The sequence below is a fragment of the Amphiprion ocellaris genome, chromosome 12 (genome assembly GCF_022539595.1).
Source record: "Amphiprion ocellaris isolate individual 3 ecotype Okinawa chromosome 12, ASM2253959v1, whole genome shotgun sequence".
Classification (NCBI taxonomy): Eukaryota; Metazoa; Chordata; class Actinopteri; family Pomacentridae; genus Amphiprion; species Amphiprion ocellaris.
In genome coordinates, this window is record NC_072777.1 from 15350565 (window position 1) to 15375255 (window position 24691).

General features: G+C 39.2%; 4 protein-coding genes across 4 annotated transcripts in view; 3 read left to right on the forward strand and 1 right to left on the reverse strand.

The window, feature by feature from the left end:
* Window positions 1-24691, reverse strand: part of LOC111564587 (exostosin-1) — a 458700-nt gene that overhangs the window by 182250 nt on the left and 251759 nt on the right. The gene's annotated exons all lie outside the window — the stretch shown is intronic.
* LOC111564590 (pleurocidin-like peptide WF3) lies at window positions 3444-4576 on the forward strand. Its single transcript, XM_023264253.3, has 4 exons — window positions 3444-3477; window positions 3858-3946; window positions 4064-4085; window positions 4214-4576. The coding sequence occupies exons 2-4, from the start codon at window positions 3859-3861 to the stop codon at window positions 4326-4328; spliced, it is 225 nt and encodes a 74-aa protein (XP_023120021.1). The 5' UTR covers window positions 3444-3477; window position 3858; the 3' UTR covers window positions 4329-4576.
* LOC111564588 (dicentracin-like) lies at window positions 19156-21179 on the forward strand. The gene is made up of 4 exons (XM_023264251.3): window positions 19156-19291; window positions 19465-19565; window positions 20426-20444; window positions 20779-21179. The coding sequence occupies exons 2-4, from the start codon at window positions 19466-19468 to the stop codon at window positions 21002-21004; spliced, it is 345 nt and encodes a 114-aa protein (XP_023120019.2). The 5' UTR covers window positions 19156-19291; window position 19465; the 3' UTR covers window positions 21005-21179.
* LOC111564589 (moronecidin-like) lies at window positions 21949-23802 on the forward strand. The gene is made up of 4 exons (XM_023264252.3): window positions 21949-22062; window positions 22235-22335; window positions 23333-23351; window positions 23443-23802. Exons 2-4 carry the CDS (start codon window positions 22236-22238, stop codon window positions 23618-23620), a joined length of 297 nt encoding a protein of 98 aa, XP_023120020.2. The 5' UTR covers window positions 21949-22062; window position 22235; the 3' UTR covers window positions 23621-23802.

Consider the following 24691-nt stretch of genomic DNA (forward strand, 5'->3'; position numbering starts at 1 on the left):
ATTTTCATTATAACTACTGAAACCATAGAAGGATAAAGATGTTGTACTTTTTTGTCTGTTAATCAGCAAGATTTTGCAAATTTACCAAGCCGAATACTGGAAAACGGGGCATTGGCTTTGGCTAAGGATGAGCTTTCTAAGTGCCCTTCAAGTTGTATCAGTGAAGATTATCAGAGGTATCACGAGACCTAATGATATCCTTCTATACATTTTTGCTGAGTCACTATATGCCTTTAATCCTCAAGTACAGAGAAGACATCCACTTGGGACTGGACACACAAACTGTGAGTCTGCATTATACCTGATGCTGCTATACTGTGTGTGCTTGTCTGTGCTGCACATCATTCATTTTCCTCTGTTCAGACCGGCAAGCAGTCATTTAATTTGGTGGAATGTAAATAACTTGGCCTGATGTCACGCTTTTTTCTCACATAAACTTTCAAATGGGACCCTAGTAATACAACTAACATGTTATTGATATGAAAGACTTGCTCTCTGGAACATTTTATTGATCTGCTATTGCAGAAAATGTGTAAATGGCTGCAATTGCAGAACAAAAGACAAGTACAGGGTGTTATAAGTGACCTCCAGAAATTAAGTTGCTTAAAATATAGACAATTATCTTTTTCGAGACTATCAGTAGCAATTAAAAAAAAATCCCAAAAAAGCAATGTTTTAGAGTAAAAAAGTCAATAAGAACTTCGTGACAACCATTTCCCTGTTTTTGTTGTCCCTCTTCAAACCTTCTCACTGTTGGTTCCTCTACGTGGCAAGAGAAGAGGAAACAGCATGAGGAAGTGATAAGATAGTAATCAAGCTGTTAACACTGATACAGCAAGGACTTTGCATTGTCATTGCCCCAGCGGGGTAGAATATACCACACAAACACACACAATTGCATCACTTACGCTACCCAGACATGCAAAAAACACCTACCAAAACCAAAGAAAACACAGTGCTAGAAGTTGTAGTTGTCACTTTTCTCACAGGCATATTTCAGTTTTTTAGTTATCCGTTAGTACTCTACCTATGGCACCATGCAATGGCATCATTTTACCTAAACACCCTTTCAAATGTGCACTCCGTTCTATAAACCTGATGGCATATAACATATTCAACATGGCTCAAGCATGAACACATAAACCACGTACTTAGAGTTGTGTGAAGTGTTTTAGGGAGACATCACAGACAAGCAAAACATTTTTCTCATTTACTGTCCCCAACAATTGTATATCTATTACTGACTGGAATGTCCATACTGTCATGAAGACAGAACAAATCAGATTCATGAGACTTGCCAATAGCAAATGTAATTGAGGTTTTGACAAAACGTTAACAGGAGCTAAAGCTTAGTTTTTTGCTTCCAGCTATTTATAGGAGTCTTTACTCTGAGTTTATTACAGTTTTGCTCAATTGATAAGACACTAAATTCCATTCACTGCACACAGCCACCAACTGACTGCACACATTTATCAAAAGCAGGACTCTGCTGTCCAAATTTTGGACACTATTTATGGTTTGCACACAGTTTCCAAAACTCTTGCACTCTTTTTGCAAAAGACTGAACACGTTTTTTTCTCATTTGAACACACTTTTTCACTCATAGCACACATTTTTCAAAAAGTGAAAACTAGGAAGCAGAATTGGGACACTGTTCCAACACTGCTGTCACAATTAAGACACAACAGGTCAAAACTGAAAACACTTTTGCCAATGAACTGCACACTATAAAATTTGCTGGGAAACAGCATTAGCTGTTCAGAATGCAATCTGTTGTTAAGGTCAGCAGATGGTAAGGATGGTGCATAAAGCAAATGATTTAAGGTTTACTGTGGTTTACTTTACATGTGTGTAAATGTTGTTTGTCACTTCAGTGACATGTCTATACTGGAACAATACAAGCAGTCAGAAATGTTCTGAGAATACTGTAAAAAATCTAATGCATAATTCTGGTTCACAAGTGCTGGTAAAATTACAGAAAGTGTACATGACAGACTTTTTCTGTGTTTTGTGTGTGTTTGTTCCAGAGAGTTTTTCAGTTGGATTCTGATGACACACATGAATACATCTGGGACAATGTTAATTTTCATAGAGGACTATTGATTTGAGAATGTTTCAGTATGAACCCCCAAGTTATTGTGGTTTTTCTGCTGACATATTCTCCCTTTCTGAATCCTATAGAAGAATTCTTCTCTACATGGAGGTGGAAGGTATATGAGCAGCAGCCATATGTTTCTGTTGATGCATGTCAGGGCTGGATCAGACACACTAGGTCCTTCTTTCCAGAGAAAACACAGCTTGTGATGTTGATGAGGTCCTGTGGTCTGACCAGGCTGAAAGAACTGATGCAGACATGATGTAAATATTTGCATACTGTACTGTGTACAATACAGTGCTGTATCTTTTGTCTAACATTATTTTTATTTTGTAATGTGCAGTCAGGCACTGCAATGGTCCCCTCTGATTCATTTATAGGATGCATTTGTGTTTAAGTTGTCATTTTTGAGGACTGTATCATTTTTTTACACTTCATGTGAAAACACAGTGAGAGAAGAGTGTTTTGTATTTAGCAGTGCAGTGTCCTAGTTTTGCTTCGTGTGTCTTAATTTTGAAAACAAAGTTCAGATTTTGACAATAAAATGCGCTTTTTACACAAGTATGCAGTGCTTTGTGAACTGTGTTCAAATAAAAAAATAGTGTGCAGTGTGTTGGGAAATGTGTGCTATTTTTCAGGAACAGTGTCTTTTCAATTGAGAAAAACTGTAACAATATCAGCTATGAAATCCACATCAGTGGACCTTACTATTGATCCTTACAGCTAAAAGTTAGATTTTTCAGACAGAGGTAACACTGAGTAGCTACAACTGATAACATTGGTTGCTAATGCTGGTTTTTGTAGGTCTTTTATAGGCTCTTTTACAATGTACACTACCATTCAAAAGTCTGGGGTCAATTAGAAATGTCCATATTTTTGAAAGAAAAACATTTTTTTAATAAAAATGAAGATGTCATTAAATTATTCAGAAATACAGTCTAGACATTGTTAATGTGGTAAATGACTATTCTAGCTGGAAACAGCTGATTTTTAATGGAATATCTACATAGGAGTGCAGAGGCCAATTTCCAGCAACAAGCAAGAGTAAATCCATACAATTAACACAAGTTAAATTACTTTTCTTTTTTTTAAACTATTGTCTAATTCACTCGAGCTAAACTGAAACCTTTAACCTGAATGAAGTGATGGTAGAACAGAGGCCTGTCTAGACCAACTTTGGTGTTATGGTAGAGATCACACTGATAACCTGTCTGGCCCGAATGAGGTAGCATCCTATGATTATATCCACTTGTTATTGCACAATGTTGCACAATTACTAAATTTATCAGTCCTGCATGTATATAAAGAGGTGTACCAGTAGGCACAGGTATGTCTCATTGCTCTGTTTCAACACAACCTTTGGTCTTTGAGTCAGTGGAAAGGTAAGAACTAAATAATTTTACTTCATTTACTGGTGGATAAGACAAGGTAATTGCAATGTACAATTAACAGAATTTTAAAAATAAACAGTGAGGAGTTTAACCATGGGCTGCACACTGGCTTGGTGGTTAGTACTTTGGCCTTGCAGCTAGAAGATCTCCGGTTTGCGTCCCCGTCTTCCCAGGATCTTTCTGCATGTTGTCCCTGTGCATGAGTGGGTTTACTCTGGGTGCTTAGACTGGTGACCTGTTCAGGGTGTCCCCTGCCTTCAACCTAAGTCAGCTGGGATAGACTCCAGCCCCACCACGACCGTAATGAGGATTAAGTGGTGTATAGATAATGGATGGATGGAGTTTAACCATTGTGATTTTTGTCTTTGCAGGATGAAGTGCACTGTGGTCTTTCTGGTGTTGTCCCTGGTTGTCCTCATGGCTGAACCTGGAGAGTGTATTTGGGGAACACTCATTCACGGTACAGTCATGAAATCACACAACACAGCTACACAGTGGCTCTGACTGTTACGTACTACAGCTGATGATGCTGAATGTTGATTGATGATTGTTTTCTTTTTTTGTGTATTTTATTTAGCTGGAGGCAAGTTGCTCCACGGGTAAGAACATTGCTTCTATTTCTACCACTGGTAACATCACAAACTCAAATTAGTTGTTGCACAAATATTCTTTCTATAATTCTTTTGTCGTGTCTCTTGTTGGGCTGAACCTTCTTTCCCTCCACCAGACTCTTCCATGGGAAAAAAGCCATGGAAGACCAGCAGCTAGAGAAGCAACAGGAGCAGCTGGAAAAACGTTCAGCTGATTACAACCCAGGACAGCCAGTTCTTATTTTTGACTAGACTCAAGGACTCTGTCTGAAGATATGATTTGAATGAAGAGAAAAACCTTTTGCTCTTTTCCATAAGAAAGAAAAGCGTCAATCATATCATGCAATCAGGTCTACAAATTATAGCTGCTTTGTGTTTGCCGATAAAATCATTTTTGTTCATTCATTTTGGCAAATTGTAAGACGCTTAATAAATTTGCATAATGGCATGCTCAAGCCACTTTCTCTTGTCTTATTTAAAAATCTATTACTATTAATCTACTAATAGTACATGGAAGCAAAGTTTTAAATGTCAAATGCATGGGTTTTCTCAAAGCTGTGGAACGAGTTAGGCACCAATCTCTAATTAGAATAAACCATAATATCAACAAATGTGCTTCAAAGTTTATGCACTGGGAGAATTAATTATTGGATTTAGAGTGACAAAAAATAAATAAGTTAATCCTCACAACTACCAAGCTGCCAAATGATTCTTTGTTTATTTGTGATGGTAGAGTTAAAAGAATTGTGTTGGTTTTACCAAGAGCTGTGTGACAAGGATTCATGTAAAACATGAGTCAGCAAACATTTTGTTCTACTTTAGCAAACAGTAACCACAGTAGTCAAGGCTGATTCCGCAAAAGAATTCATGGTTTTGCACTGAAAAAAGTCACATGACCCCACAAGACAGGTACAGAGTACACTGAAGTATGCATAATTTTAATAGTACATAGAGACAAAGTTTAAATGTCAGTTTTTAATATTCAGAATAAATACAGAATTCTGAAAAACTGTTGGAGAAAATAGTGTTTTCCTAAAATAAAATTTGCTTTAACTAGATTGTTAGAGTTTAATGATTTTTATTTGGTTACCCAGCACGCTGCAAAAACAGCCACTGATGATGACTTCTTATTGCTTGGAACAAAGCACAATTATTTGATTTACAAAATAAAGAAAGAATGAATCCTCACAGTGACAAGCTGTCAAATGACCCCTTGTTTAATTAACTATTGTCAGATTAATATGAGCAAAACTGAAAATTGAACTTGAATGGAGTGATGGTAGAATGGAGGCCTGTCTGAAGTGACCTTGGTTTCATGGTAGAAATTAGACTGATAAACCATGTGGCCCAAGTGCATTAAGACCTTATGTTGACGCCCATTTGCAGTGTTCACTAAGTTCACTTAGTGCTGCATGTACATATAAAGGGATGACTAGTGTACCAGTCAGCACAGATACCAACCTGGGAATCTCTCATCACTCTGTTTGAAAAGATCCATTCAGTGGAAAGGTAAGAATGAAATTTTCAATTTACTTGTGAACAAGACAAAGTACCTGCAATTAATAGAGTTCAATAAAATGCTGAATTTGACCATTTTAATCTTGTCTTTACAGGATGAAGTGCACTGTGGTATTTCTGGTGTTGTCCATGGTCGTCCTCATGGTTGAACCTGGAGAGTGTATTTGGAGAGCACTCTTTCATGGTACAGTCTTAAGATCACTTTATTAAAAATCACAATTATTCGACACTGCATACCTGAAACTAAACCACACAGTGGCTCTGACTGTTATGGACCATAACTAAAAATGCTGAGTGTTGACTGATGATTGCGATTGTTTTCTTTTTTTATGTATTTTATTTAGCTGGACGCGGCTTGTTCCATGGGTAAGAACATTGCTTCTATTTCTACAACATCACAAAATCAAAGATATTTAATTAGTTTTTGCATTAATATTCTTTCTAGAATTCTTTTGTTGTGCCTTTTGTCTGGATGAACCTTCTTTCCCTCCACCAGGATCATCGGCCAGAAAAAAGACTTGGAAGACCAGCAGCTAGAGAAGCAGCTGGAGCAGCTTGAGCAGCTGGACAAACGTTAAGTCGATTACAACCCAGGATGGTCTGCTTTTGACTAGACTCAAGCGCTCTGTCTGAAGATTTGATTTGAGTGAAGAGAAAGACCTTTTGCTCTTTACCTTAAGAAATAAAGGCATCAATCATATAAGCCAATTAGGTCCCCAAATTGTATTTGCTTTGTGTTTGTTGATAAAGTAATTTTTGTTCATTAATTTTGGCAAATTGTAAGACGCTGAATAAGCTTGCATAATGGCATGCTCAAGCTGCTTTCTCTTGTCTTATTTAAAAACCTATCACTAATAATCTACAAATAGTACGTGGAGGCAAAGTTGTAAATGTCAAATGTATGGGTTTTCACAAAGCTGTGGGATGGGTTAGGCAACAGAGATCATGTTGGGAGAATCTCTACTGCTAACATCACAAAATTGAATATATTTAATTAGTTGTTGCACTAATATTTTTTCCTGTAATTCTTTAGTTTTGCCTCTTGTCGGGATGATCGTTCTTTCCCTCCACCAGGAACACTGGCCAGAAAATAAAAATTAGGTAGACCAGCAGCTGGAGAAGCAGCTGGAGCAGCAGCTGGAGCGACTGGAAAAACGTTCAGTCGATTACAACCCAAGACGGCCTGCTTTGGACTAGACTCAGGAGCTCTGTCTGAAGATATGATTTATGTATTAAAATGACTTGCTTTTAAATGCAAGAAAGAAAAGCATCAATCGACGTGGCCAACCATGTCCTAAAAATACATTGCAAGTACGCTGTTTGCTGATAAAGGAATTTTGCTGCATTCATTTTGGAAAACTGTAACAATAAATTGGCATTATGGCACACTGAAACCTCTTTCCCTTGTCTTGTTTAAAAATTCACTTATGAAGCGAAAAATTTTATTTTTAAAATGGAAATGAAAGACCTCAAAACAAGTGAGAAAAATTGTGTTGCTGTGAGAAATATAGATACCTGACAATATTGATGACATTGTAGCAGCTGGAGCTAACATTAGCTGCATTAAGTGATGTACAGGTAATTGATAAATTGTAAAATACTCATACGATGTGTTTAAAAGATAAAAGCTAGGCGGGTCTCATCTATTAATCAGTTTTGAGTGTTTAGAGATGACCTGAGCAACAAGCACAAGACTAAGAGAGAATGAAATCCAGATGCAGACGTACAAACGATGAGAAAATGTACAAAGTTAGTAGTCAGCTACTACGATGTAACAGTGTAAGGAAGGATCCGTGTTAAAGATACACCAACGTGGCTGACATCTTTCTTCAGAAGAAAAAAGTACAATCATGGTGTCAAAATACTGTGTTACAAGTAACAAAATGTTGTAAAGCAAAAAAAAAAAAAAAGCATTAATTAAAGAACATCACATCTCAGTAACATCTATACGTAATTATTAAATTATATTGTTAGATCACAATAATTGATGCATTCGGTAAAGTTGGGGCCATTTTTTTTTCTCTGAATTATTTTTATTGTTTTTTTCCTTCTATACAGTTTGTGCACATATGACATATATAGCAGGGATGTCCATTATGTAAAGGTCTGCAGTAGTACACACTTGCTCATACAGAAAAGGAACAACAACTAATATAACAGAAGTATAGACTTTACAACAGGATATATCCCAAGCGGTATCCCAAAGCCCCAAAGATCCACAATGCACTAAATAGTAATTAAATGAAAAAAAAGAGTCACAAAATATTTCTAATCTGGAGTGTAGCAATGAAAAGAGCTGGAAGTCAGGGTATAATGTACTAGGTGAGAAGGGAAAACATAGAGCACCTCTAGAATAAAATGGGACGATGGGAGGGGCTTAGTTTGGCGGATGATTCCTGAAGTATTCCAGGAAGTGCCCCCACATTTTTTGAAATTTCAAATTAGAGTTGCATATTGAGTAGCGAATTTTCTCCAATTTTAGACAGGACATAATGTCTCTGAGCCACTGAGCATGGGTGGGCGGGGCAGCATCTCTCCACTTTAGTAGAACAGCCTGTCTGGCCAGGAGAGAGGCGAATGACAGAGTGCGTCGCTTACGTGAAGTGAAGCACGTATCCTCTTCTCCAGTGGTACCAAAAAGAGCGACAAAAGGGTTCAGTTGTAAATTGAGGTTGAGAATTAGTGACAGGGTGTGAAAGACACATCTCCAGTATTTTTCCAGGCTGGAGCATGACCAGAACATGTCAATAAGAGAAGCCTCACACGTCCTACATCTGTCACATCGGGGGTCAACATCTATACAGGTGCGGGATAGCTTGGCCTTGGAAATATGGGCTCTATGCACAACCTTAAACTGTAGCAGGCAATGACGAGCACAAATGGAAGTTGAATTAACTAACTTGAAGATGTTATCCCATGTATGACTCGAAATTGACAGGTTCAAGTCCTGCTCCCAGGAGGTCTTAATTTTGACAAGTGAAACCTGCCTTATATTGACCAGCCTGTCATATATAATGGATATTAGACTTTTTTGCGAAGGGTGCAGATTCAGAAGGGCATCCACGGTATTCAGGTCAGGAGCCCCAGGGAAGTTTGATAGCTCAGCCTGTAAAAAGTGCCTGACTTGCAGGTATCTAAAAAAGTGAGTGTTTGGCAGGCCAAACTTTTTAGAGAGTAGTTCAAATGTGCCAAAGCTGTTATCTATAAAAAGTTCTTTAAAACATTTGATGCTCCTTTTGTGCTAATCTTGAAATGTAGAATCGAGTAGAGAGGGTTGAAAAAGATGATTGGATAGGATAGGACTCAGGAGAGAGAAACCACAGAGACCAAAAAATTTCCTGAACTGGGCCAACACTCTTAACCCCTGCCAGACCACTGGGTTGTTCACCGGTTTGTTTGAGGGGAGGGGCAGAGAGCATCCAAGTAGAGCTGGGATGGAAATATTCCTACAGGGGTTCAACTCCATTGCCACCCATCTTGGACAGTCAGGTTGGTTGTGAAAGTAATAGCAGAATGTGAGACAGCTTATATTTGCGGACCAGTAATTAAAACGGAAATTAGGCAATGCCATACCTCTGTCATTTTTAGATTTTTGAAGATGGACTTTATTTAATCAAGGGTGTTTCCCCTTCCAAACATAGGACAATATAACTGAGTCTAGAGAGTCAAAGAAGGATTTAGGAATAAAAGTTGGTATATTTTGAAACAGATATAGAAATTTTGGGAGAATATTCATTTTGACCGAATTAATCCGACCTACCAAAGTAGTAGATAAGGGTGACCACTGCGTTAGGCACTGTTTCACATGGTTTAACAGGGTGTTGAAATTTTCTTCAAAGAGACATTTCTGTTTTCTTGCAACTGTAATGCTGAGGTAGGTAAACAGTTTTTTCGCAATCTTAAAAGGATGGTTACTGTGTTCTAATGTAAGTGCTCCTTCATTCACAGGGAAAAGCTCACTTTTGTGTAAATTTAGCTTATATCCAGAGAATTGGCCAAATTGGGTGAGTAATGACAGTATTGGGGGTAGTGAGGTTTTAGGGCTTGACACAAAAAGCAAAAGATCGTCTGCATAGAGAGACACTTTGTGCTCAACTCCATTCCTTTGAATTCCTGAGAAGTCCTTACAGCTGCAGAGAGCGATAGCTAGCGGCTCTATGTCTACATCGAAAAGCAGAGGGCTCAGGGGGCACCCCTGACGTGTTCCCCGTCCCAGGTTGAAAGGGTTAGACTACTGAGAGTTTGTGAGGATTGAAGCAGTAGGGCGATGGTATAGCTGTTTTATCCATGTAATAAAGTTTGGTCCAAAGTCAAATTTTTCTAGGGCTTCAAATAGGTACCCCCATTCCACCCGATCGAACGCCTTCTCTGCATCTAGAGAGAGAATGCACTCTGGAGCTGTGTCTGAAGGCGACTAGACTAGGCAAATAGACGACGCGTGTTCAAATAAGAGTGGCGGTGTTTAACAAAACCAGTTTGATCTTCTGATATAATTGATGGTAGGATGGGTTCTAGTCTGCGGGCTAAAACTTTAGCCAGAATGTTCGCATCGACATTGAGTAGAGATTGGCCTGTAGGAGGAGCATTCTGCTGGGTCTTTACCTTTCTTTAAAATAAGAGTGATACAGGCTTCACTGAATGATGTTGGGAGATTACCTTGCTTAAATGAGTCAAATAGAACTGAACATAATTTCGGTACAAGCAACGTGGAGAATGCTTTAAAAAATTCTGAAGGAAATCCATCCAGTCCGGGGGATTTCCCAGATTGCATTGATGAAATGGCTGCCCTGATTTTCTCTTTGGATATGGGGCTGTCTAGTTTTGTGCTTTTGTCGGGGGAGATCTTGGGGATGTTTCAATGATTTAGGAAGTTTTTCGTAAAGAGATATTTTCATATGGAAATTCAGAAGTATAGAGACGAGAGTAGAAATCCCTGAAAGTATCATTAATTTTCAAGTGGTCAAAAGTAAGATTGTTATCTTTTGTTTTGACTTTTGTAATCAGCTGTTTTGCTTTAAAACCTCTAAGTTGACTGGCTAACATCTTGTCAGATTTGTCACTATGAATGTAAAATAGACTCTTACTTTTCAAAAGTTGGTGTTAGATCTGATGTGTCGAGAGAAAGCCGAATTTAGTTTGTAGCTCCACACGTATTTTATACAGTTCTGGGTTTCTGTTTTGAGCATTTTGCAGGTCCATTTCTTTGATCCGATTGGCAAGTTGTTGTCGTTCTTTATTGACCTTTTTTCTCATATTTACAGAGTAAGAAATGATTTGTCCCCTGAGGAAAGCTTTCATGGCGTCCCAGATGACCAAGCTGGAGGTTTCAGAGGAGGGATTGGTTTAAAAAAAAAAAAAGGTTATTTGCTCCTCCATAAATTTAACAAAACCACTGTCTGACAATAGAGTTGAGTTAAATCGCCAGTATCTTCTCACTTGAAGGATACCAGGACGAGTCAGAGATAGCATTATAGGGGCATGATCTGATATCACTATGCTCTGATAGAATTAACTAACAAGAGCAGTTGGTTATCAACCAGGAAGTAGTCAATCCTCGAAACGGTGTGGTGGACATGAGAGAAGAAGGAGTACTCTCTCTTCTGTGGATGCAGGCAACACCACACATCAGAAACACCATAGTTGAATAGAAAATCCTGAATAAAAGAGGCAGACTTGCTCATTGTGCCAGGGTTAGGAGAGGAGCGGTCTAGCACAAGATTCAACCAGCAGTTAAAATCTTCGTCTAGTATAAGGGAGTGTGAGCCAGCTCCGGCAAAGAAGAAAAGAATTGCATAAAAAACCCCACATCATCTGCATTAGGGGCATATACATTTGCAAGGACTACGAAAGAGTTATATAGCTTCCCCGAGACAATGACATAGTGACCGTTTTGTCTGAAATAGCACTGTGATGCCCAAAGGGAATGTTTTGGTCAATAAGAATTGAGACCCCCCTGGCCTTGACCTGAAAAGTAGAATGAAAGTGCTGCCCTGCCCACCGTGACAAGAGGTGTGAATTATCAGAACTACGGATGTGTGTCTCTTGTAAAAAAGTAATCGCAGATTTAAATTGTTTTATGTGTGAGAGCACTCTCCTTCTTTTAACAGGATGATTTAGGCCCTTGACATTTCAGCTCATAAAATTTAAGGGACTAGCCATCGTCCCTGGTTAGACGTGCAGGTCTATAAACAAAGATGTTACTGAAGTTCCAGATGTTGGTTAGGAAAAGAGAACATCAAGTAAATAGCATCGGGGTCTGTGCGCAACCAGGGTCTGTGTAGGCCACTGAACCAGCCCTGCAGAACGATCCCCCTCCCTCTCCCCTCTCCCCTCCCCACAACAAGACAGCTGCCAGTGAACACAGCAGCAAGCTCTTCACAATATCCATCATTCACTAGTGAACAATCTTCCTGTTCCACTTAACTCTATCTACAGCTCCATTATTGTTATGGATGTACACACTCCTAACATACCTTGTAACATTGATGTAAAACAACCACATGGCACAAAAACCAGGAAAAGAGGAGTTTGTTGACGGCTTTGGAGAGCACACTGTAAAATAAATATTAAACTGTGAGTTACAAGTCAAAATAGATTGAAATCAGTAAATAGCAAGATAATAATTTCCCGTTCTCCTCTCATGAAATGGTTTAACAAATTTGTTTACTGGATTATAGATGGGCTATACTCACAGAACCGCAGCTCAGGTAGCTGCGTGAGTCCGTTAAACATAGCAGTGAGCCGATCCTCCTCGCCTGAACAATGCTGAAAATATCAACAACTGTAATAATAACAGTCAACGGTAAGGACCAGACAGTTATTTAGGGCTGATGAAATGCGGCAGGTAATCCCTCGATGTAACTCCAGGCTTCATCAGGTGAGCGTAGCCACTTTTTATCCCCGCTGGGGAGCGTGATCCGGAGCCATGCGGGGTAGAGTAGAGAGGGTCTGAGTCCTCGGTTGTACAGCTCCGACATAGCTTCCTTATACTCCGCTCGCAGGATTAAAACTTCAGGGCTGTGATCTTCTACGACACGTATCTGCTGGCCATGGTAGTCCAGTTTCCCTCTCCACCGGGCCTCACGGACCAGCAGGTCTTTGGTCTGGTAGCGGTGCAGGCGGAGAATGACCAGGCGCAGTCTCTGACCCGGGGCCGGTTTGGTTGCTAATGAGCAGTGAGCTCTGTTGATCTCTGGTGGTGACGGGAGTGTCTCCCTCCCGAAGATCTCACATAGTAGGTTTTAGAAGAATTCAGTAGGGCACCCACTTTCTGTAGATTCGGCGAGGCCCAGGATACGTAGGTTTTGCCGCCGGCTGCGGCCCTCCAGGTCAGTGACTTTGTCCATTAGCTTAGAGTTTTTTTTCGCTAAGCCCGCTGCACAGGCTTTCTAACTCACCGACACACTGGTTGAGGTCCTCTGAAGTCAGGTCTAAAGATGCCAAGCGCTGTCCGTGATCTTCCACAGTGGTCTGAACTAGTTCAAATTTGGTTTCCATCGCGTTAAAAGAAGTTTTGAAGTCAGCAGCTAGCGCCTCTCAGTGTCGCTCCAGCATCATAGTGATAGCTTCCATGGTCAAGTTGGTCGTCGAGTCCTCCCTTTTTCCGGTTTTGTTACCCTTTGAGGACATTTTGATTCGGTAGACTAAAAAATTATTTAAAAAATACTCAACTTGTAGCACTTGGTTGTGAAATTGAGTGGAGTAGGAGTGAAGAAAGTAGAAAATCGTCCGGAGGTCTCCCTAATTGTGACTCCTCCATGCGGCTGCAAACCGGAAGTCTCTCAGAAGGTTATCAAGTTGGGGCCATTTTTAATGACTTTACATGCTGCAGGGTACCTTAGTCTTTGACATGACAATTCATTATTTTGACATCAGAATCTAAATTTAAAATGTAACAAGGCACAAATAATAATAATAATAATAATAATAATAATAATAATAATAATAATAATAATAATAATAATAATAAATTTTATTTGTAATGCACTCTTAATTTCTGTAAAAAGTACTACATTAAAGATATAAAAGGATAAAAACAAAACAAACATGCAAAATAAACATAAAAAATGCTGGGACACGTTTGATTAAAAGCTTTGTTAAAAAGAAAAATCTTTAGGCCTTTTTAAAAAAAAATCATCCAAGTTGTCATAAATGTAGTGGAGGTCAATATTTGGTCTTTTTAAGAGATTTTAAAGATATAAAGAGTAAATTGGATGAAAGATCTACATATGGTGTTAGTGTTATTAATTTGTAATTTGTGGAAACATGGATGTGAATTTACAAATACCTCCTATACAATTCAACGTTTATTAAAAATGATTGCGCTTGAAGACATGCACTATATAGAATGTATTTGGGTTCCCTGGCACGATGTTCATGCAAACAAAATGCAATGAGACTCTCTTTTTTGGCTTCCTATATGCTAAAGAAGCCATAAATATATGCATTCAATGCTGCTATAAAAAGAGATGTCTCAGCTAGTACCCATATTTACACCGCACTGCTAGCTTAGCTCTTTGTGACAGCAGCTGTCTGACTTTTGACTCAATCAGCAGGAAGGTAAGGACTGAATAATTAATTCTCATTTAATTATAGTACAGGGAAGAGAGTGGTTAGACATCCATAGAGTAAACAGTGCAGTGTAGTTTGCACTGGTAAATAAAAATTTTAAAAATCTGTATGCTTTGTTTTTGAAAGTCTAAATATGGCTCCTGTTGTGTGTCTGCTTTGTGTTTTCAGGATGAAATTAGCAGCAGTGTTTGTGGTGTTGTCGCTCATCATTCTCATGGCTGAACCTGGGGAAGGTTTTATTCATCACATTTTCAGCGGACTCGTCAATGGCATTGCCAATGGTATCTATCATTCACTTAATGTGTTCTGGTGACAGCAGGCATGTTGACTTTACATGGGTGGAAATACACTCAAGGAACAAATAACCAAAAGCAATGCCAGTGTTCATATTTCTGGATTTAAAAATACTCAAGACAGAAGACACACCACCATTCAAAAGTTTGGGGTCACTTAGAAATGTCCTTATTTTTAAAGAAAAGCATTTTTTATAGCATTAAATGAATCAAAAATACAGTCTAGACATTGTTAATGTGGTAAATGACTATTCTAGCTGGAATCGACTGATTTTTAATAAAATATCTACATAGTGATACAGAGGCCCATTTCCAGCAACCATCACTCCTGTGTTCTAATGCTACATTGTGTTAGCTAATGGTGTTGAAAGGCGAATTGATGATTAGAAAACCCTTGTGCAACTATGTTAGCATATGAATAAAAGTGGGAGTTCTCATAGAAAGCATGAAATTGTCAGGGTGACCCCAAACTTTTGAAGGGTAGTGTACGTGAAAAGAAATGTTAAAATAGTACAAAATGCAACTCATTAGGGCCCTTTAATGCATCAGTTGATATAGATGATAACTTTGAAGTGTTATTAGAAGTGTACTTCCACATTTTGTAACAGTTTTGAAATGCTTATCCCCTTTGTGGGTGGGATGATTAACCATACCTGTTATCACAGTCCTTTAGCCTCAGCCTATTGCTGTATATATAATCATTTTTATTTGATGAGAAAACGACTACTGCAGAATCTACTTTGGAGTCAGTGTGCAGGTTTTACTGTTTTTGCACATAAATACAGATTGTAGATTTGTAGAATACAGCTGGGTATCATATATCAGCACTTTCTGGTATCAGTAAAGCACTAAGAATCAGCAGGATTATTCTCTGATCAGACCTTGTAGATGAAGTATTTCAGAGGTATTTTGTGTTCTTCCAAATTTTTATTTAAAAAAAAAAATCATCAGATTCAGGTATTGTAGTGACACTATTATGCTGTTAAACATGTATGCACAAAAGTCCTTCTTTGTTGTTTGAATACAGTGCATTGAGGATGAATTAACTGCTGCACCAACTGTAGTTTATCACTAAACGTGTTGTTGTAAAACCGGGACATAATGTGTATGTTCTGATGTATTCTAATTGTTTTATTCTTATCTGTGTTTTCTTCAGTTGGCAAGATGATCCATGGGTAAGGACCTATCGCTCTGCCTGGACTAATTCACCACTACAAAACATTTGAATGAATACAATTTTAAATATTAACTTTAATGAGCTGAATTTCTCTCCCTCTGCCAGGTTTGTGACGGTGAGACGCAAAAGCAGTGAGACGACCAGTTCTTCAACCGAGAACAGGCTGATTTCGTCTAGATCTATGAAGGAGCTGCTCTGATGCAAATGCTTAACATGAAAAAAAAGTTTTATAACATCACAAAACAGAATCTACCCATCAACCATCTCTTTACATTTTTTGGAATCAGTTTTGATTGCATTATATATCTGGATCTGCATGTGCACCTGCTAATTGTCATATTTACTCTTAGAACAGAATATTCTTTGTATTTCTTTCTCTTTGTTTTTTAATACCACAGAAGCTCCCGATTTGGATAAAAGTAAAATGAATTGCTCTTTGGACAGTGTATGTTGCACCTCAGAATATAATTCATTGTTCAGATCATACATTTACATTATTTCTTGCTCATATATTAGGAAAGTAACTTTAAACCTAGAGTAGCTTGCTGTAAGACATAATAGTGATGTTGTTAATATCAAGGAAGTGTACATTTGTCTTGAATCTGTCTCATCTAACTACATTTTAAAAACATGAAATGCGTCTGTTAGCATGTGATGGTGACAACACTCTTCCATTTTTGGGGTAGGCAAAATGTTCACGAAACTGCCAAAGTAGTCCATAGTATTATTTTGCAACGTAAACTTTGTCACAGGCTGGTGTGTCGCTGGTCTGTGGGGCTATCTGCAGCTGCTGATCAGGTGATTGGTCACAGCTGCAGGAGCCCCACACCTATAGCGCATTTCCATAGGCTGCTATAAAGACGGGCTTCACACGGCAGGGGACGGCGGATTGTACTGCACAGTGCCAGGACAAGGTTCGAGACCCTCAGCCCCGTGAAGCCCAACAGCAGCCGGAGCAACCTGCTTCCTTCTCCTGTCGTCCTTGTGAAGGACTGGACCCCTGCCACCCTAGCTGAGGTCAGGGCGTGGACCCTTCCCTCCTGCCAGGACTGCACCGACCGGCCAACGTGGTTTTATGGACTGCCGCTCTCCAGAGCTTGACCCTGTCCCCCTCTATCTGGCGAGTGAGTGTCTGGCAATTGCAAAATTAATCTGTAATAAATTTAGTTAAACCTGCTTCCGCTGTTCTGTGTGGTCCTTCTGGGGTTCTCTAAAATTACTTACACTGTGACAAACTTGAACTATTCATCTCATAAACTGTCTTGTGAATCATGCATGTGAATAACTAAGGCCTCTGATGTCAAGCATTTGTAGCTGCTTGTATCAGCTGCAAGTAATACTTTCCTTTGCTTGATCTTTGTGCACAACATTAAGCCTGGAGGAGGACATAACTAGTGGACATGTATGGAAGAAGTCCTTCTATCGTATAGATTCACAAGTTAAACAGTGTCATGCCTTTATGGAATCAGGACCGTGAACAACACCACCATTCATATCTACTTAAGCAAAAAAAAAAAAAAAAACTTGCTGCACTTAACCTCTGCACCGAACCATTAAAGGTGAACCATATGATACTATTCAAAGACAAATAACACCCAGGGTTTCTATGCGATATGGTGTCTAGTTCAGGGAGACACAGACAGCTAAGAAACACTTATGACTGCAGCAAACACATGCACAAGCTTACAGTATGTTCAGAGCCCTGCAGTGTCCTTATGATAACACAATGTGGATCCAAAGGTGAAAGCAAGTATTTGCTACAAGTTACACTTTATTAATCCCTTTGGTGAAATTTGTCCTCCGCATTTGACCCATCCAACCATTTCAGGAAGCCACAGGGCTGTAGCTGTCCGTGGACCAACTCCAGGTCTGTGGCCAGTGTTTTGATCAAGGGTAGCATCTAGAAAATACCTGTGAGATAAGTGGAGCACCCAGAGGGAACCCATGTGAACACCGAGCGGAAGAAATTTACAGTTGGTGGGTTTCAAACTCAGGACATTCAGGTTAAGAGGCAACAGAGTAAAGCCACCAGTCCTCCTCCTGTTCTTTTACCTACACATGAAATGTCTTGGGAAAGGTGTTTGAAAGCTCTCTGAGGGACACGACATCCATCCAGTCAACCTGTACTGAGTTGTATAGCTGACTTTGGACTGTGGACAAGTCAGGCCTGCCTGGGAAGTTCAAAGCCTGGGTGTATCAGCATGGCATTTTTCCCAGAATCCTGTGGCCCCTTCTCGTCTATGCAGTTCCCATTTCAACTGTCAAAACTTAAGAGAGGAGGGTTAACAACCACGTCAGAAGATAGTTTGAGCTGCCGAAGTGTCTGAGCAGCATCATGCTCTCTGGACACCACAACAAATTACAACTGCCCTTCAGATCCTCGGAAGAGGAATTCAAGGTGTCAAAGCCAGAGAAGTGATATAGTACAGGGACTCTAATGATCCAAAGGTGGCCAATGCAGGGATCCAAGTGAGGACAGGTAGGAAGTGGAGGGCCGAGGAGAATGTTCAGGAAGCTGAGTCAAGGCTGCAACACAGGAAGCTGGTCGGAGTGGTCACGTGATGCTGGGCTGGGTTAGGGTCCTTTCAATCTCCGCAAATGAACACCAACAGAGGGAAGGAAAGGCACCAACACAATTCAGGCCTTGGTGAGGGCAGCAGTGGAGGAAGTGATAACCTGCAAGTTGGTGGGAATGAAACAGCAGGGAGCATGGATAAGATGGCAGAATGCAAAGGAGAGAAAAGTGACCTGTGCTGAGATTTGGAAAGCAAAGCCTCACTGCATCAAATTTCTCCTCCAGGCTATGTATGATGTGCTTCCAAGCCCACTAAATCTGCACACATGGGGCAAAATAAAGACACCAGAATTGCTCACTGTGTCAGAAGCGAGGGACCCTGGAAGCTATCCTCAGCAGCTATGCAAACGCTCTTGGAGAGGGACCGTACCGATGGAGGCACAATCAGTTCCTAAAGACCATCGCTGAGGACATCAGCACAGAATTGAGTGGGCAAGGCTGCACCAACCCTCCAAGCAGACCACTGCCTTTGTCAGGGCTATGCAGAACTGGTCAACAGCTGTCAGCAGGCAGGATGGAGAGCAAGGTCTCTTACAGTGGAAGTGGGATGCAGGGGTTTTGTAGCCCGTTCCTTAATTAGAGCGTTCAGCTGGTTGGGCATCGAGGGAGAGAGGAAGAGGAGAGCCATCCAAAGAAGCACCAAAGCGGCAAAAAAAGCCTCAAGATGGCTGTGGCTCAAGAGAGGAGAGACATGGAGTCACGGTAGCTAGCCGTCTGGACACAAGCTGGGGTCTGATCAGCTCCGGCTGGGTCACCTGCAGGAGGGTATATGATGTTGAAAGACCCAAAACACCCGATGATTACAGGAACATCACTAAAGATGTGTCCAGAGGCTTAAATAGATGTTTATTCACAGTCTGAGTCACCAGTGGGTAGTGATGCCTCCATGCAGATGTATGTTTCACAATGTCTACAATCAGATAACAGCAAGATTCTTGTGTAACACTGAAATCAGGATGCGTTGTTTAAAACACACAATCAAGATGACCCAGCTTGAGAGGTTGTATGATATATAAACCCGAACACAACTCTGTTTGTTGTCTTTGACATCAGCCAGTTGACCTCCATCTCAGTCAGAAAGGTAAAACCTAAACATCCCATCATTGTTTACTTAAATAAGTAAAGCAGTCTTGAGACAAAGACTGGCATTTAGCTTGTAGTCTAATACTCAAAAACAACTTTCAATAATTTTTTATTTAAGAGCTTTTACAGTCTGAAAGTGTGATGTATGATGGATTTGGTTCTTGTTTCCAGGATGAAGTGTGTCTCCCTCTTCCTCATGTTGTCGCTGGTCGTCCTCATGGCCGAACCAGGAGACGCTTTTATTCACCACATCTTCAAGGGAATTTTTAATGGTAACTTTTCACAGATTACATTGACTGTCATACATACATGCCAATTTTTTAAGGCTTAAATGTAGGTTATTAATGACAACTGCAGCATTTTTATTCTAAATACACGGATGTATTCGTAATGTGTGCATAGAGAGAAAGTATTAACAGTTGACACTGGCTGTTTGGTCATGTGCTTTTTAAAAACTATTCTTTGATCAGATGTTTTCCAATTGAAATGAAAAATCTACAAATTTCCAACAAACATGGATGGATGGATGGATGGATGGATGGATGGATATTCTTCATAGAAAGGCATTGAAAATGTGTTGTATCAAATAATTTCATACCACATACTATATCATATACAATACAGAATAACTTAGAATGATTTTCTGGCATTACAATAACCTGTTAATACAGAGAAAGTATAAAAAGTTACCACTGGGTGTTTAGTCAGCTACTTTAATATTGTGATCCGACAGATAAATTCACATTTTGCAAATATTAGACAAGCATTCACACATTTGAGAGTTTGTTATGAAATGTTCTTTGAAGAAAGGAAATGTGTTCTTTTAATGTAAACTTTATCAACGATAGTGTTAAATATTTCATGCAATACTCAGCTATATTTTAAGACCTAAACCATGGAAAGTATGAGAAAAACCTTATATGTAATGTAATACATAGTATGTAGCTATATGTCATTTTAAGACTTTGTAATGCTTTCATGATGAAAAATTGAAAGCAAAGCATCAAATCGAATAATATTATAATAGCATTTTAAAAAAATTATTACTATCCCATGACGTGCAATGCATTGTGAGGAATTTAGACTGAGTATATTTTCACCAGTTTAATTTTCTCTTTTCTGTTTTATTTAGTTGGCAAGGCCATCTATGGGTAAGACATTGCTCATTCCATTCATTTGCACATTTCTGTCACTCTTCTATATTCTTGTATATTTAGTTGATTTTTTCTTTTAATATTATATTTTCTACATTTTTCTTTTCTTTTATTTTACCTTCTCTTTATATCCTACCCTAATACTATTTGTTGTCTTATTGTTTACCCATCCGTTGAATATCCATGCTGCTGTAACAACTGAGTTTCCCTCTGAGGATTAATAAAGTCAGTTTAAGTCTAAGTCTAAATTGTGCTTCTATTATTACTGCAAACACTTGAGAATTGTTCCTGTTGGATTCTGAGCTAAACCTTGTCTTGTTTCTGCCCACAGGGCCGTGAGACATGGACGGTGGGGACAGCAGCAGCAGCAGCAGCAGTACCAGCAGGACCAGCAGGATCTGCAGGACCAGCAGGACCAGCAGGACCAGCAGGACCAGCAGGATCTGCAGGACCAGCAGGACCAGCAGGATCTGCAGGACCAGCAAGAGCAGCAGCAAGAGCAACAAGAGCAAATGGATCGACGCTTCTTTAACCGGGAGCGGGCCGCTTTTGATTAGACTTCCATCTGAAAGAGCCATGCTAAAACTTTGCTTTAGATGAATAGAAATGTTTTTGTTCTTCAGAATTCAGAAAAAACATGGCTTGAAAGCATTTTTGCAGTGTAGTTTTCAAAATTTTAATTGATTTGGGAAGAAATGTTGCTCATTTTGAATAAATCTTCACTGTAACACATCACAACATTTCTTCCTTGTCTTATTAAGAGAAAAACATCCAAATGAATTGGCATGAGAATGACATGAATTGCGTGTTATTCAATAGTATATACAAAACTTATCTTTTTTTTCTTTCATTTGATTTCAATAGCTGCTATAAAACATCTGAAATTCTACTGCACTATCATGGGTCTTGTTGGGCATACACAGTTTACAAGTATATGTATATATATATGTAGGAAAATCCATATTTATATCCAAATATGCCACTCCATTTGCTGTTCAACATGAGAATCTAAATAATGCTGCACCGTACACATGCACAAATATGCAATATTCCCGGCAGCGTCCTTATGATAATGCAATGTGGATCCAAAGGTTAAAACAAATATTTGCTACCTGCTGCGTGATATTTATAGTTAAGTTACAATTCAGTGATTCCTTTGGGGAAATTTGTCCTCTGCATTCGAACCATTTCAGGAAGCCACAGTGCAGTAGCTGTCTGGAGACAAAGTGGAGGTCTGAGGCCAGTTTTTTGATTAAGGACAGCATCAGGGAAATACTATGAGAGAAGTGGAGCACCCAGAGGAAACCCATGTGAACACTGAGCAGAAGAAATTTACAGTTGATGGGTTTTAAACTCAGGACATTCAGGTTAGGAGGCAACAGAGTAAAGTAGTGATGCTCACGATGTTACCTCAGAAACTATGCAGATCTATGTTTCACAATATCTATGATCTGACAACAGCAAGATTTCTGTGTAACACTGAAATCAGGATGTGTTGTTTAAAACACACAGTCATGCTGACCCAGCTTGAGATGTTGTATGATATATAAACCCGAACACGACTCTGTTTGTTGTCTTTGACATCAGCCTGTTGACCTTCATCTCAATCAGAAAGGTAAGACCCAAGCATCCCATCATTGTTTACTTATACAAGTAAAGCAGTCTTGAGACAACTACTGACATTGAACTTACTCAATAACAACTTTTAATATGCATACATATATTTTTATTTAAGAGCTTGAACATCTGAAAGTGTGATGTATGATGGGTTTGGTTCTTGTTTCCAGGATGAAGTGCGTCTCCCTCTTCCTCATGTTGTCGCTGGTTGTCCTCATGGCCGAACCAGGAGATGCTTTTATTCACCACATCTTCAAGGGACTTTTTAACGGTGACTTTTCACAGATTACATTGACTGTAAATTTACAGGCATGCAAATTCTTCAGGCTTCAATGTAGGTTATTAATGACAACTGCAGCATTTTTATTCTAAATACACGGATGTATTCATAACGTGTGCATATAGAGAAAGTACCAAAAATTGACACTGGCTGTTTGGTCACATGCTTTTTAAAATTATTCTTTGATCAGATGTTTTCCCAACTGAAATGAAAAATCTATGGATTTACGACAAACAACTCAGATTTAATGACTTTTGTTATGAAATTATATTTTATTTATTCTTCATAGAAAGGCACTGAAAAAGTGGCTGCTGTACTACACCATACACAATACAGAATAATTTTGATTTCAAGGCATTACAATAACCTGTTAATAGAGAAAAGGTATAAAAAGTTGCCACTGGATATTTAGTCAGCTACTTGAATTTCCCTCAGGATTAATAACATCTATCTATCTATCTATCTATCTATCTATCTATCTATCTATCTATCTATCTATCTATCTATCTATCTATCTATCTATCTATCTATCTATCTATCTATCTATCTATCTATCTATCTTAATATTTTGATCCGACAGATAAAGTCACATTTTGCAAAAATTAGACAAGTATTCACACATTTGAGAACTTGTTAAGAAATGTTCTTTGAAGAAAGGCACTGGAAATGTGTTCTTTTAATGTAAACTTTGTCAACAGTGATATTAAATATCTCATGCAATATTCAGCTATAATATAAGACCTAAAGCATGGACAAGTATGAGCAAAACCTTATATGTAATGCAATATATAGTATAATATGTAGCTATATGACATTTTAAGGCTTTGCAATGCATTCATGATGAATAACTGAAAGCAATGCATCAAAGTAATTACTCTTATAATAGCATTTTTTTTTTATGATTACCCCATGACGTGTAATACATTGTGAGGAATTTAGCCTGAGTATATTTTCACCAGTTTAATTTTCTCTTTTCTGTTTTATTTAGTTGGCAAGTCCATCTATAGGTAAGAAATTGTGCTTCTACTATTATTACAGACACTTAACAACTGCTCCTGTTGGATCCGGAGCTGAACCTTGTCTTGTTCCTGCCCACAGGGCCGTCAAACATAGACGGTGGGGAGACCAGCAGCAGCAGGACCAGCAGGACCAGCAGGATCTGCGGGACCAGCAGGATCTGCAGGATCTGCAGGACCAGCAGCAGCAGCAGCAGCAAGAGCAACAAGAGCAAATGGATCGACGCTTCTTTAACCGGGAGCGGGCTGCTTTTGACTAAACTTCCATCTGAAAGAGCCATGCTAAAACTTGCGTTTAGATGAATAGAAATGCTTTTGTTCTTCAGAATTCAGAATAAAACCATGGCTTGAAAACATTTTGCAGTGTAGTTTTCAAAATTTTAATTGATTTGGGAAGAAATGTCACTCATTTTGAATAAATCTTCAATGTAATGCACCAAAACGTTTGTTCCTTGCCTTATTTACAGAAAACATTTAAATGAATTAGCATGAGAATGATGTGAATTGTGTGTTATTCAATAGTAAATGCAAAACCTTTTGATTTTTTCTTTCATTTGATGACAATAGCTGCTACAAAACATCTGAAATTCTGCTGCACTATCATGTGTCTTATTGGACATAAACAGTATATGAGTATATGTAGGAAAATCCATATTTATATCCAAACATGCCACACCATTAGCTGTTAAACATGAGTGTCTTAAATAATGCTGCACCGTACACATGCACAAATATCCAATATTCCTGCCAGTGTCCTTATAATAATGCAATGTGGATCCAAAGGTTAAAACAAGTATTTGCTACCAGCTGTGTGATATTTAGCAGCGATGCCATGCTCCCAGATGCCCTGAATGCATTTTTCGCATGCTTTGACACCCCCTCCACCGGTGTACCAGCCTTGCCCATAGCACCAACCAACCAGATGCCCACCCGAGTCCTGCAACAACATCACGTTGGGTCAACGATGAAGAAAATCAATATCACCAAGGCAGCAGGTCCAGACGGGGTGGCGGGCCGGGCCCTGAAGGTATGTGCAGACCAGCTAGCAGGAGTGTTTACTTACATTTTCAACCGCTCCTTACAGCAGGCTATAGTCCCCACATGCCTTAAATCCACCACCATAGTGCCCGTGCCAAAGAAACAGGCAGTGAAATGCCTGAATGACTACCGCCCAGTTGCCTTGACACCAATAATAATGAAGTGCTTTGAGAGGCTGATCCTGCATTACATCAAGGACATTATTCCTGCTGATCTGGACATCCACCAGTTTGCTTATAGGGCAAAAAGATCAACGGAAGACGCCATCTCAACTGCACTGCACACGGCCCTGA